Here is a 13,085-nt window from a genome sequence, read left to right as displayed (position 1 = left end):
AGGTGTCACTGCATCAATGGTTGTGCCCCCAAACTGGGAAATGCCCAGGGACCTGGATGCAGGGCAACTTCTCAGGGCTGCTCCATACATCTGCAGAGTGCTGTGGGATGCAGATGCCCTGAATTTCACAGACAAAACACCCATCCTTGTGTTGAACCTGGAGCAGCACCGTGGGCTACCCAGCTTCCGAAAAAATGCAGCTGTTAATGGGAACAGCATTTCTGGCACATTACAGTGATTGATGCTGAGTTGATCAACAAGAAAATTGTTAAGCAAGCCTTAAAATGAAGTGAGATGAAGGCTTAAATACCAGGTGAAACTATCCCTGCAATGGGGATTATTGCAGGACCGAAGACTTGCATGCAGACATGCTGAAACTCACTGCCAGGCCCACCACTGCTTCCAAAGGGAGGGAGCAGAGTGCTTACACTACAGAAAGGGACGGGCATCGAGCAGCGGGCACTCGCGGGCTGTGATAGGTCTGAGCCAGTGGTTTTACTGCTTACCAAATAAAAGCTACAAAAAATGCTTTCTCTATGAACATGCTATTCCATGCCAAGATGAGATGCTTGCCTGCTTGTATTCTGTTCCATCAAGTCTTGCTTGATTTGGCTTTCTCTTGCTTAAGACCAACGTGATACGCTGTGCTGGGAGCTGCCAACTTCAGTCATTTTTGTTGGTGTGACATTTGGTATTTCACAATTCCTGGGGGCTCTTCTTTTGAGAGTCTCAGGTTTTTTTTGCATTAAAACAAGTACATTATTTCCAGGTCGGGTGTGGAGAAACCTATGTGCGGCATCCAGCTTCCAAACCCAAAAGGAACATTTAAAAAAAAAAAAAAAGAAAAAACAAACACACAAAAAAATGAAAAACCCTCAAACGTGTTATCGTTTAATCATCTGTGCTTTTCAACCACCATTCCCCTGGGGAACCCGATGCACAGATTTTCTGCTAACAAAAGGCGATTTTACTGGAGAACAAACTCACTTCTCATCTCTGAAGCCTGGCTCACGTTCCAGTGAATTCCTGCATTGTGCATGCACAGCTCACGGTCAGAAATCGCAGGGCAGAGCTGGCCCGGTGCCCAACATGTGGCCCAGTGCCCAGCACGTGCTTCCTGTGAGTCTCTGTTCCGCTGCTGTTTTCCCCTAGAAGATGGCCCTGTCTCGGTGAGAGCTTCCCCACCGGTTACCCAAAACTCACGTGAGCCTCGGCGTTCACACCAGGCTTTCCCACGGGGTGTAACATCCTCCAGATGTTAGGACCAAACCCAGCACATCCTTCTGGATCTCTCCTTTCTGCAAAGTCTCGAGGTGGCCTCCTTGCTCCGAGCTTGCGCTCAGAGGACCTATCTACTAAAGCACTTATAGGCTGAACAGACCCAGCAAGCTCTGGGCTGAGAGGGAAAACCAGCTCCTTTTGCCAGCACATCGTGTTAAGCTTCTATATTTAAAATGACTACATAAATGAAGAAATGAAAAACAGGTCTAAGCACTTTACCAGGCAAATCCGATTTCTGCTTAGGAGAATTGGATAGAATAAAGCTAAAAAAAATTTGCTTCAAGGATGAGATTTAATTGAAAGTCCCAGCGCTGGTTCTCTGACTGCACTTGTAGTTCAGAGAATAAACCTGCCAGCCATCAATTGTCTTAAACAAGATAATTGTTAATCCTGACTTCAGCTGTCAAAAAGAATGAGACTGCAAACTAAGAGGGGCATGAGGAAAAACCCAATCACTTGTTTGTTAAATATTTGCAACATGTCATATCAATAATGGATAATAAGAGAATATTGGTCCTCCAGAGCTGATGCACAGCACAAAGCTGTGCTGAATTCCATCTAACTGTTATCAATAGCACATTTATTATAATAATAGATGAAAAACAAGCTTTCTGGCTGAAAAACAAGATCTATTTGAGCTCGAGCTATTTGGATGTATTCTAAATGTTGTGATTAAAATGCAGCATGAATGTTCCTTTAAAAAAAAAAAGAGAGGGAAAGACTGAAGAATAGATCTGCTACAATTATATATGCCATCCAGCTCTGACTCAGTAACCTGAAAGAAAAAAGAAAACAGGGAGAATTGCATTTGTGTCCAGCCAGGCATTTCTCATCTTCAGGGTTTGATTCAGAGCCAAGCTAACAGAGCCCTTCCTGCTGGGTCGGGATCCAGCCCCCCGGCCTGAGGGTTTGAAGCAGGGAGCAGCCAGATTGCGCTGAGCTCCCTACACAGGTCAGGGTTTGATTAAGCTCTGGCAAAGGAACCCAGCTGAAATCTGTCTTGCTCCAATCAAAGACAACCATCGTTTACGGGTGGAATTAGAAACACAAGAAACTGTAGAAAGAGATAAAGCAGCCACCTGGGTGAAAAGGGAACAAGGTTTTGCTTCTGGAGCAAACAGCTCAGGGATCGAGGGGCTGCAGCGGCACCCTGCCCTCTGCTATTGCATGTGTTCAAACCTGCGGGACACAATCTGCCTCCCACTGCAAGGAGAGGCTGCCTGCTGCCTCCTGCCACCCTGCCATTAAGTTCCTCTTTGTTCTGACAAAGCAGAGACTAGCGACTTAGAGCAATCTTCCCCCAGCTCTCTAAGTAATTGCATTCTCTTATGTCTTTTAATGATAAGCCCCATGAGGCCCAAAATATTGCACGTGCAAGCCAAATTGGCCCATCAGCTCAGTTTATCAAAGGGACCTCATTAGATCTCAGTCTTTGATGAAGACAGGAGCCATCAAAGTCTACCCTACTGATTTTCTGAGTTTACTTTGCCTGCAGATCCATGGTGTGAAGTGCACTCAGCCTCCAGGCATTGCACTGCTAATGGGAAGCTGTGATGAGGAAGGCAAAACTGTGAGAGAGAAAGTAGGAAAAACCACAGCAGAAACCTGGGACAATACTGGAGCTCTGAGCAACCTGATCTAGCTATAGATGTCCCTGTTTGCTCATTGCAGGGCAGTTGGAGTAGATAGTCTTTAAAAATCCCTTCCAACTCAAATGATTCTATGAGTGGAGACTGAACAGGCAAGATGAACCCTATAATGGGCATCACCATGAGTAACACCATGAGGCTGACCAAACCCCTTTTTGGAGGTAGCAGTTCCCTTGGAGTGAACTATCACTACAAGGAGACCCATCTAGGAGATGAAAGGGTGACTGCCAGCAAGGAAACACAGAGCCAGCAGAAGACAGGATTAAAGAAAGAAAGGCCTGCTGTGCACTCCAAACTTTCAGAAGTGAGAGATTTGTTCTATATGCGCTGGGAAGACTTCTCTACTCCTCCCAGTCTAGTAAGCCCATGGATGGGCACTGGGAGCTGTGTTAGTGACACCAGCAAGAGATGCTGAGCAGATAGAAGCAAAAATCCAAAGAAATCATCTGGGATTCCTGGCTTAGAATCATATCTGTTGGAAGGAACCCTTAAAGGCCAACCTCCCTGGAAAGAACACAGACACCTACAGCTCAATCAGGTTGCTCAGAGCCTGGTCCAGCCTGACCTTGAGTGTCTCTGGGGATGGGCATGCACCACCACTCTGGGCAAACTGTCCCAGTGCTTCACAAAAGGGTTTCAGGGGATGCTAGTAAATTAATGGCACCAGGACTAAACTGACCAAAGATAAGGCCTTCTCCAAAGAAGGGAGGGGTGACAGAAGACTGGAGCAGTGTTTCACATCATAGCTGCAAGCAGTGAATGTGAACACAGTAAGATATTACCAAAAAAAAAAAAAAAAAAAAAAAAAAAAGAAAGACTTTACTGTACAAAACCAGCTAGTTCTGAAGCACTCAATGGCTTTTAATAGTTTTCAGCTCAAACAGAAGAGGGAACTCAGAGCTTACATTACAGTAGCTTGAGGAGCATTGTGAGGAACAAAGCACAAGTCCTTTGGTTTCAACCAGCACATACAAAAGGTGTGCAAGGAAGAGCCAGAGAGTTCCTTCAGCAGGGATTTAGAGGACTCTGCTGGCACCATGAGCTCAGGGGGATTCTTCACAGCTCTAAAGTTATGGTAGAAGATGGATGGACCATCTGCCAGCAAACAGGCAGGGCCATTTATTTATTTCATGCAAGAGAGTGCAGTGCTCAAAACAGCCTTTGGGGAAAAAAAAAAAAAAGAAAAGCTGTGACTTTAGTTCCAAAAGAAAGGCTACAGACAGGAAAGGGCAAAACGTAAGCATTGTTCAGGCTGTCTGATGCCCAGTGTGGTGTAGCAAAAGAAACCACCGTCAAGACAAGCGGGCAGGAAGAAATGCCCATCCCAGATTGGTTTTCTCCTTCTTCCTCACAAGAGAAGGATGCACAGATGAACTGGTGAGGCCAGGGCTCCAGAGCCTCCAGCGTAAGTGGGAGACTGAAAGAGCAGCCCAGCTATACAGACTGTACAGTCCAAACCACTCACGCAATGAGATAAATTAATCTAACAAGTGATGTTCACTTGCTTGTCATTTCATTGCCTTGGCTGCCAGTTGCTATACTGCTGGGTTCTGGTATACAGACACTGATTGACATTGATCTGGTAAAACACAGCATGGAAAGGCCTTGAGGAGATGCAGCAGCAGCTTGACCCAGAGCTCACTAGGAGACTTGTTCACTTCATTACTAACCACTCAAGATGGCAAAAAAGGAGGAGTTTAGAGCAAAGCAGTGATTTTCTTCATGCCATTTCTTCAATGTGGCACAAAGCCAACTCAAGGCAAAACATTTGAGTGCCCCCAATTTTTGTCTTCCTGGAAAGGTGAGTGAGGGCCTTATGGAACCCACGGGCAGCCCCAAGGGAAGCAGTGCTGCAGTCCATACTTTGGCAGCTTCACTGTGGATTTTGCTTTTTTTTTTTTTTTTTTTTTTTCTTTTCCCAAATTGGTCAGGAAACTCAAAGGCCTCGCACCACCTCCTCCTACATGACAGGTTTATCACATGTATTGACATGACAGACTAGGCTAAAACCAGCTGAAACTAGAAATGTTCCTTAAACTCTGTTCATATCACAATAACAAATGTGCTAACAAGATGCAGAGGTTGGTATCATCCAAAATTCAGCAGCTGTGGTATTTGCCATGAAGCTGACTTCACAAGTTTCAGCTGTGCTGTTGCTAGAAAACATTTCCTAGGCTGGGAAAAGAAATTCAGAACAAAGAAGAGGTTGTTCTTCTGCATGTAGCCCTGGCTAAAACTACCCATTAATTGCCACTCTCTGTGAATCACCTCAGCTGGTTCTTCTGTCCCAAAGGAAGCCCATGGGAGGTGGAGCATCACCAGGAGCACAGCCTCCTCTTCTTCCCATCACTGCACCCTTCGTTTCACTCACTCACATTTCACTTTCACAATAAAGCTTGCATGTAGGTTACTGCTCAGGAAAACCACATCTTTCATGGATGACTCTAGCATGAGAATCTAAAGAAATGAGTGGGCTCAACCTAATGAAAGTGAAGATTCTCCTTGTGTAAGTGACGATTCTTTAAAATAAATAAATAAATAAGTAAATCACAAACAAAACATAGTTTCTGGAATCATCGGACTCTATGGGGAAAGGAAGAGGGAAGCAGAAAGATGCAAATCCCTTGAGCTGCATAGCACAGCTTGCTTCCTAATAGCATTCTAATGCCTCGGAAAAAAGAGGTAAATTTAAGGGACTCGTAGCCAAGAAGTGTTTTTTGCAGAGTTAGAAATCTCATTTTTATGCTTATCTCATGCAAAGCTGGAAGGAAATACTACTGGCCACACTTTCAACCTGCTAAGAGGAAAAATGTGTTGGACAACAGCCAGTACAACTGAAGGGAAGTTTGCTACACTAAAGGACTTGATCAGAATGCATCCTTCCACAAAGCAAATATGTGTGCATCCACAGTGGGGCAAATCCCTGCAATCTCCATGAAGGCTTGCATAGTGATGTGCTACAGATCTTCATCAGCCCACTGCTGTCCGTTAGTTAGACATGATCATTTCTGTAAGGCAGCCTCCAAAACAGCTGGTGTGAGCTTTCCCTAATCTGGCCCAGAACAAACTCCATCACTTGCTGAAAGCAACAGGCAAAGCTGGACAGACAGCAGGCTGCTGTTTCCCCATAGGGATGTGCACAGTTCTGCATATGCTGTCACTATTTTGGCTTCCCCTTCTGATACCAAATCAAATGATCAAAAGGAATAAGGAATACTTTCCTAAAACTGGGACTTAAGAGCTGTGCATGGCCCTGTCTTTGGGTGGTCTGTATGAAAGAAAACCCCTGAGGCCTCAGTACTTTACAGAATCAGGACCTAGAGCTTTGATCCTGCTCTGAGTCCATTTGAAGGTGACGAAAGGGCTGCTAGGATGGAGCTGTAGCTCTAAAATAGAAGTGCTATACTGAAGGTGCCATTTTGCAACCCTGTAGCTCTTCATTACAGCCCCTAGCCTGCTCCTTGCTGGTTGTCAGCACGCTCAGGGGAAATCTTTCCAAACTGCAGTGCATTTCAATAAACAGGTCAGGTTAGCAAAGCTTTATGACCGTAGCTGAAGCAATGAGGAATCCAAATACCAACGAGAAGCAGGCAGAGCAGAGGAGGAGCTGACTCCCAGCAGGTGGGAAGAAGGAACTCCATCAGATGGAAGAGAAACACAAGCAGAGCCTTTCACTCCTTGGAGCAATTCTCCCAAGGGGCTGCAGCAGCCCCCAGCCTCGTTAGCACTTTATTTATAGCACAGACTTCATGTTCTTAACCTTCTCAACCGCAAACTGCAATTTTTCTCCCCACAGCATTATGGTGATGGTTTGGAACTTCAAGATGTTTGGGAAGGGACAATTTGGCATCAGGAGACTAAAAAGCAGATACAGATGACATCCTAAATGTATCTTTTATGAGTTTGGAATGCTTCCTTTAAATTAAGCTCAGAATGTGTGACAGCTTCTGGTAATGCCGCCAGTAAGGAAATAAAACATAAAAATCAAGAGGTTTTTGAGTACACACAGTCTTAAAGATCACATCTTCGAGTACCTTGCTTTCCCTCACGCCACCTCAAGCTGTGATGCACCAAGTGCTTCCCAAGGACAGTGCTCCAATAATTTCTGCTGTCTTTTCACCGCAGATGCCCTCGAACCTCAACGCACTTCCAAATTCAAGGCTTATAAAAAATTAAATGCTCCAATAATTCTAAATTGGGTCTGTTCAGTACTACTGGAGCCTGTCCATTCCTTCCGTTTGCATTTTTTTTTCTTCTGTTGGTGGGGGGAAGAGGGGACAAAATGCTTTCTATTAGTGCTTCAAATTGGAAGTCAGTCAAACAGCATCACAGCAGAGTGATTCAGCAGCCTCTGAGCTGATTCGCAGCGTATCATAAAACAGGATTAGGAAAACAACAATGCCTGGAGGAGAAAGAACACACACAGATTCATGGCAAGAGAACAATACTAGAAAGGAGTGGAGGGAATAATCCTGACTTGGCTTCCGAGGAGCAGGTTGGATGACCTAATAGATGGCTTTCAATGCCCTTCATTCCCCACTTAGTCGCAGGGCTCAGTCATTCGGTTCCAGCTACCACAGCTTAATAAATGGCTCTGCATCAACTGAAGCACATTAAGCACTTCTGTGTGCACACCCGCAGCCTGTTGTCATTTGTCTGAGACCACGGTCCCCCTCTGGCACAAGACCCAGATGCTATTTCACAGCAGGCAGGAGCTTATGCAGAACTAGTGGTGCACCCTCACGGCCATTTAGGACAGGAAGGAAAGGAAACAATCCAAGACTGCATATTCCAGTTACAAACCAAAAAGTGATGCTGTCTCAGTCGTATTCAAGAATACACATGTGAAAAATTAAAGCACCAGTGATGTCAAGCTAAGCACAGTCCTTAGCACAATCCTGTTCAGGGTGGAAATCAAGCAAGTATTTCATGATATGTTCAATGCCAAGTTGGAAAGGAAAGCATCATTAAAAATCTATACTCTGGGAACCTGAAGACCCTATTGACAGCCTTTTTGTAAATTAGGCCACACTTGTCACAGCTGCAGCCTTGGAGTGACAGAGGAAGGCAGGGACTGTCCAAGGAGTTTTACTAGATTGGCAATGGCTGAAGCAGTTCGAATGCAGAACAAGAAAATTCACAGCTTCATACAAGCAAGAAAAATCGGATAATTCTCACAATTCCACTAAAATACCTACATACCCACATGGGTAGAGAGACAAAAATCAGGTAGGAAAAGAAAAATCTCATATGCCACAGTATCCTTTTGTAGATTGAAAGAAGATGGTAAAGTGCTTCCTTGTTTAAGTCACTGTAGGATGCCTGGAATTTTATAGAAACTGCTGCAGTGTGTCTCCCAGTGGAGAATAACTGAAGCATGAGATGAGAAAACAGCCATACCCTAACTTGCAGCGGCAGGAACTGTTAAAGGAAATGTCCAATATAGACTTATATATAGAAAGATTACAAATAACAGCTTGGATTCCTAAAGTACAAAAATGTAAACCAATTCACTAATCATGTCTAATCAAAGAATACTATCAGTTGCTGCAGACTTCTAAGAAGTACCATATATCAGAGAGATGGTAGAATGCATATCTTGTTCAGTAGTGCTTTGGGAATAGTTTAGCCTGCAGCATTTAATTCCCTGTTATTACTTCTTGGCCTGGAGGTGAAAGTCATAAATCAGGACCAAACATAATTTGTAGTAATGGGGTGAAATACTCATAAAGAGAGTTACATGATGAAATTTTGGGGGATTGTAACTCTTCCAGTCTTTGATGATTGCAGTAAAAAATAACAAAAACAACAAAAAAATCTTCCGTCTGTAGCATCTATTCTTCGCTGATTCCACACAGGATTTTTCATCCTTTTCTCAAGCATCTCTACCTTTTGCTGGCATGCCCTCCACCCTTCCTCTAAAAATATACTTAAAAGAAAATCATAGGAAAGCATTCCTTGCTAAGAAAGAAGGGCAGGTTCTAAATTCCATTGTCTTCACTTATATGGGCATTCAATACTATAGGACTTTTTCCAGGGAATTTTGCTCAGATTTCAGGATCCCCTACTGTTTTTTAGAGGGCTACTTTGTCCCATTTAGATGGCAGCTACATTCTGAGTAATAAAGACCACAGTACTATAAAATAACATTGTCTCCATTCTTCTTTCACCCTACCATCTACTGAGTTAAAAATTAAAAAAAAAAAAAAATTAATAAAAGAGAGGAAGAGAAATAGAGAGAAAGAGCAAGAAAGAGTGAGAAGGAGAGAGAGAAAGGAAAAGAGGAAAACAAAGAAAGAAGGGAAACAAAGAAAGAAGGGAAACAAAGAAAGAAGGGAAACAAAGAAAGAAGGGAAACAAAGAAAGAAGGGAAACAAAGAAAGAAAGAAAGAAAGAAAGAAAGAAAGAAAGAAAGATCCCAACCCATAATGTGTTAGAGCTTTGTTTTCTGAGTAACGAGACTAATCATGTTTCCTCTATTTGTGGTCTCTCTCTTCTCTTCCTTTTCTTCTAGGTCCTCTGGATCCACACTGACATAGAAATATCCCATGATGGAGAAAATAATGCACACAGCAAAGAGTAGAACAGTGAACAAGACAAATTCAGCCCACTAGGAAAGAGAAAAAGAAATAAAACAGCAAGTCAGGGAACACCAGTCTCCCAGCCCAAAGGATTTCTCTGCATGTCCAAGTGCTTTTCAAAGTGCTGGATGAAAGTTTCGAGCACCTAAGGTTTCTCACAAGATAGAAACTTTCTCATCCTGTTTTCTGGTAAATCATGTATATGTAATGTAGTTATGTAAATATGAATGTGTGTGATATACCTCAAAACAAGTCAGTTTCCGTGGGCTAGTTTCACTAAACCTCTTCTTACAAATCTGCCCTGACTAGCACATACCTGCCTGGGCTTTTTGCCCACAAGATGCCTTTGAGACAGGCAGTTTGCTGTGAGCCAGAAACAAGCCCCAGTTCACATCTTCACGTCATCATCCCAGAAACTTGGCAGCTTGGAAGAAACAACCTCTGCACCACAACTTCCCCATGCAGAGCCCAGTATCACAGGGATGCAATAGGCAGCTGTCCCTGACAGAATCAGGCAAGCTGCTTTTGGTATGCAGCAGCAACACATGGCTGGCATTGTGTCCAGGCTCCAGGTCCAAATAAAGTCTGCTAGCCTAGAGCTGAGTTCCAGCACTATTAGCACAGCACAGGACACAGTATTACTTACTGCCATTGAAAGGCACAGGAAAGACCACTGCTCCAGAGGGCAATGCTGAGGGCTACGCAGAGCCCTGGCTGGGAGACAGCTGGGGCATGTTGGAGCCTGGGGCTGGATAGAAAAACTCTGCCTCCAGGGTACAGTCATCCAGAAATACCATCCAGGGCCTGTTCTAAAGCATTAGCTCTGTTTTACAAGCAGAACCATACCTGCGCCATAGGTGCAGCCTGGGCAACAACAAGCACGAGGGTATTCCCAACAGCCACTGTGAGCAGCCAGCCTGCTTGCAGCACTGACTTCATGCTGGCTGGAGACTGAAAAGGGAAGAAGAGTCTGGTCAGTGGCTGTCATGCTGTGCACACATCCCTCTACCTAGCCTAGGAGAAAATGGTGGAATTTTTTGTGTGTCTTCTTTGCAATTAAGTCCTACAGCTGCATACAAGGAGGTTTCAAAACAAGTCATTCTAGAGTACACATGAAGAAGGAAGTAATGGTTGCTGTTGCAGATGTGGATTCTGATCACTTCCAACCCAGATCATCTAAGACTGTAAGATCAGAAAGACTAGAGACCCATGTAAAAAGCTCTGAAGCTTGAAGCCTGGTGCCATGCGTCTGCACATCTTTGGAAAATACTGGATCTTGATGTTAAGCTTTCTGCCAATCTCAAATCATTCATATCTCACAACAGATTGTCCCGTGGATTAATGCCTCACATTAATAAATATCTGCAGTTTACTCCAAAGATAAATTTGAGTAGCTTCAGCTTTTTGATCTTGCAATATCTCAGTCCTCTCCACTCACAAAACTTCTCCCCAGACAACCTAATGTACCACAATCAAATTCTCATAAATGCTTAGACCCCTTCAGTCTCTCATTTTAAAGCAGGTTCCAAGCCTCATGCAACCTTGGCAGATGTGGGAATAAATCCTGAAGTCTAATTGTAAGCCCCTTATCTTTAAGTGGAGTACCTGAGAATAGGAGAAGGCCAGACCCGTAATGGAGAACATCACTTCTCCAGCAGATATTAATAAGTACTGTGGTAATTGCCAAGCCATATGGACATTGTTGGCTTTGATGTCTTCTGACTTCCATGTCTGAACTGCACCTCCAGACACCTAGCAGGAAAATAAAGGAACATCGATTAGCTGCTGAAAGATCAGATCCTTCCTAGAACGGACTACAACAGAGAATTAAAATGAAGCTTAAAGCAAAGACAGAAGCAAAGCTCTGACCTGGAAGTGAAACTGTGGATCTGATCTCTGCCATATCCACGCCTGCTGGGAGTAGGCTGACTCCTACTGCACAACATGGAAATATCCCAGCTACCTCTTGTGCCACACGATCTTCAAGATTTATTGCAAAATGGCAAGCTGCCTTCTTCCTTGGGGTTAGGAAAAGTCTGTGTGGTACTTTTACAGAGCCTGTCACCTGCTGCTGACACCAGAGCCAGAATGGGCAAGAGGATAAATGCTCACTCCCTCCACATGACCACTATTTGCATTTCATCAGTGCTGTATAACTCCCCAACTATAGCATCAACACCCAAACATAACCAGTTCAGGAATTCTAAGAGTAGCAAAAACTTCTCCACATCAGGCATATTGAGACAGTTACAGAGTCTGTATTCCTAATTCCTTTTGTTTGCTTTTCTAGGTGTAATTAATACAGCCTCTGATGCGCAGAGAAGCAGAGAGAGATTTGAGTAGCAGCCAGGCAATCATTAGGCTAAAATGCCTTCAGGCAGGAAACCTATTGTTTAAGGAGAGTACATGGGAAAATACAAGGGATGTTTATGAGATGTACTTAATCACCATGCAGGGAGGCAAATCAAGAGAGTGTAATTTAGGAGGCTAAAAGGGGTGAGAGGAGAGCTGCGCACTGCTCTTTTGCCCAAAGGAAATGTCACAAGTACTACACTACAACTGCACACTGAAGAAGGCTGGGAAGGCAGTATTTCCATGATTTAAGTATTACAGTTCAGCTATATTAGCAGCCTAATATATTGCTTTCTTGGTTCTTCTATACAGCACTCTCAACTGAGTAGGAGGGCATGGTCCAAATCACTGCAATAATTAAAAATTATCTTGGCCTGGAGCAAACTAACTCTCTGCAGAAGGATGAAAGCAAGGGCAAGAGATGGAAAAACAGAGGGTCAGAAAGATTAAAGGACTGCAAAGGGCCATAGGGTCTGAGGCACAGAGCCACCCCTAAGCATCCACAGAGGCAGCAGGGGCTTTGAGATGGGACCATAAAATGGTGTCCTTGCCCACACCCATTTGGAATGCATCTACCTCTACTGGCCCTGACTCAGCTGTGTTACTCGAGGCTTGGTGATAATATTCTTAGTCTCTTATTCTCTTTGCAACTGCTCTACTCAGCTTCTCATTCAGGGAAAGAGATGAGCAGCCATGGAAGTAGGGACTGGCCAACATCGTTTCAAGTGTGCATGCATTTTGTGTACACAAATCTCCACACTCAAAGATGGCAGCATCTGCCTGTTCTCTTCAGGACAGTACATCCCATTCCAGCTACAGGAGGAAAAAATGTAAAAAAAAAAAAAAAAAAACAAGTGTTTTGCTGCTATGCTTTTCCCCTCTACGTATTTGGATTCCACAGACATGAACAGCTCCCATTAGTTGCCCAACAGGGAGATGTTCCTGCCAGGGAATAGCTGACAGCACTTTGCTCTGCTCATCACAACACAGTAGTCAAAGCCCCAAAGGGCAGCTCAGCAGCGTGTCCTGTCAGACCTGGTTTGTAAGCGTGCCTGTGCAGTGGAAAGGTTAAAATGGGCACTAAGATGGTTACATTGATCTCCGTGGCTCCTGCCAGCTGGACCAGAGTCAGAGAAGTGCCTCTAAGAAGCTGGCAGGCAAGCAAAGGATTCCACCCTCTTTGGTTCACACCTCTGGGTTGTTTGGAAAAGCATGCCTTGAC

General features: G+C 44.1%; 1 protein-coding gene across 6 annotated transcripts in view; it reads right to left on the bottom strand.

The window, feature by feature from the left end:
- Positions 1–865: 865 nt before the first annotated feature.
- SLC15A2 (solute carrier family 15 member 2) overlaps positions 866–13,085 on the bottom strand; it is a 68,779-nt gene continuing 56,559 nt past the window's right edge. For 5 of the 6 annotated variants that reach the window (XM_085228317.1, XM_085228318.1, XM_010713884.4 and 2 more), the window contains 3 exons: positions 11,117–11,263; positions 10,358–10,462; positions 866–9,540 (listed from right to left, as the gene is read on the bottom strand). In XM_085228317.1, coding sequence (XP_085084443.1) covers positions 9,364–9,540; positions 10,358–10,462; positions 11,117–11,263 — 429 coding nt within the window. In that variant the 3' untranslated portion in view covers positions 866–9,363. Of the gene's footprint in view, positions 9,541–10,357; positions 10,463–11,116; positions 11,264–13,085 lie in introns of those variants that run through there. The other variant, XR_002116798.3, reaches the window with a different exon arrangement.

Source organism: Meleagris gallopavo, chromosome 7 (assembly GCF_905368555.1).
Source record: "Meleagris gallopavo chromosome 7, MGAL_WU_HG_1.1, whole genome shotgun sequence".
In the NCBI taxonomy this organism is placed as follows: domain Eukaryota; kingdom Metazoa; phylum Chordata; class Aves; order Galliformes; family Phasianidae; genus Meleagris; species Meleagris gallopavo.
The sequence above is the reverse complement of the archived record's forward strand: the minus strand, read 5'-3'. Positions and strand labels throughout refer to the sequence as shown.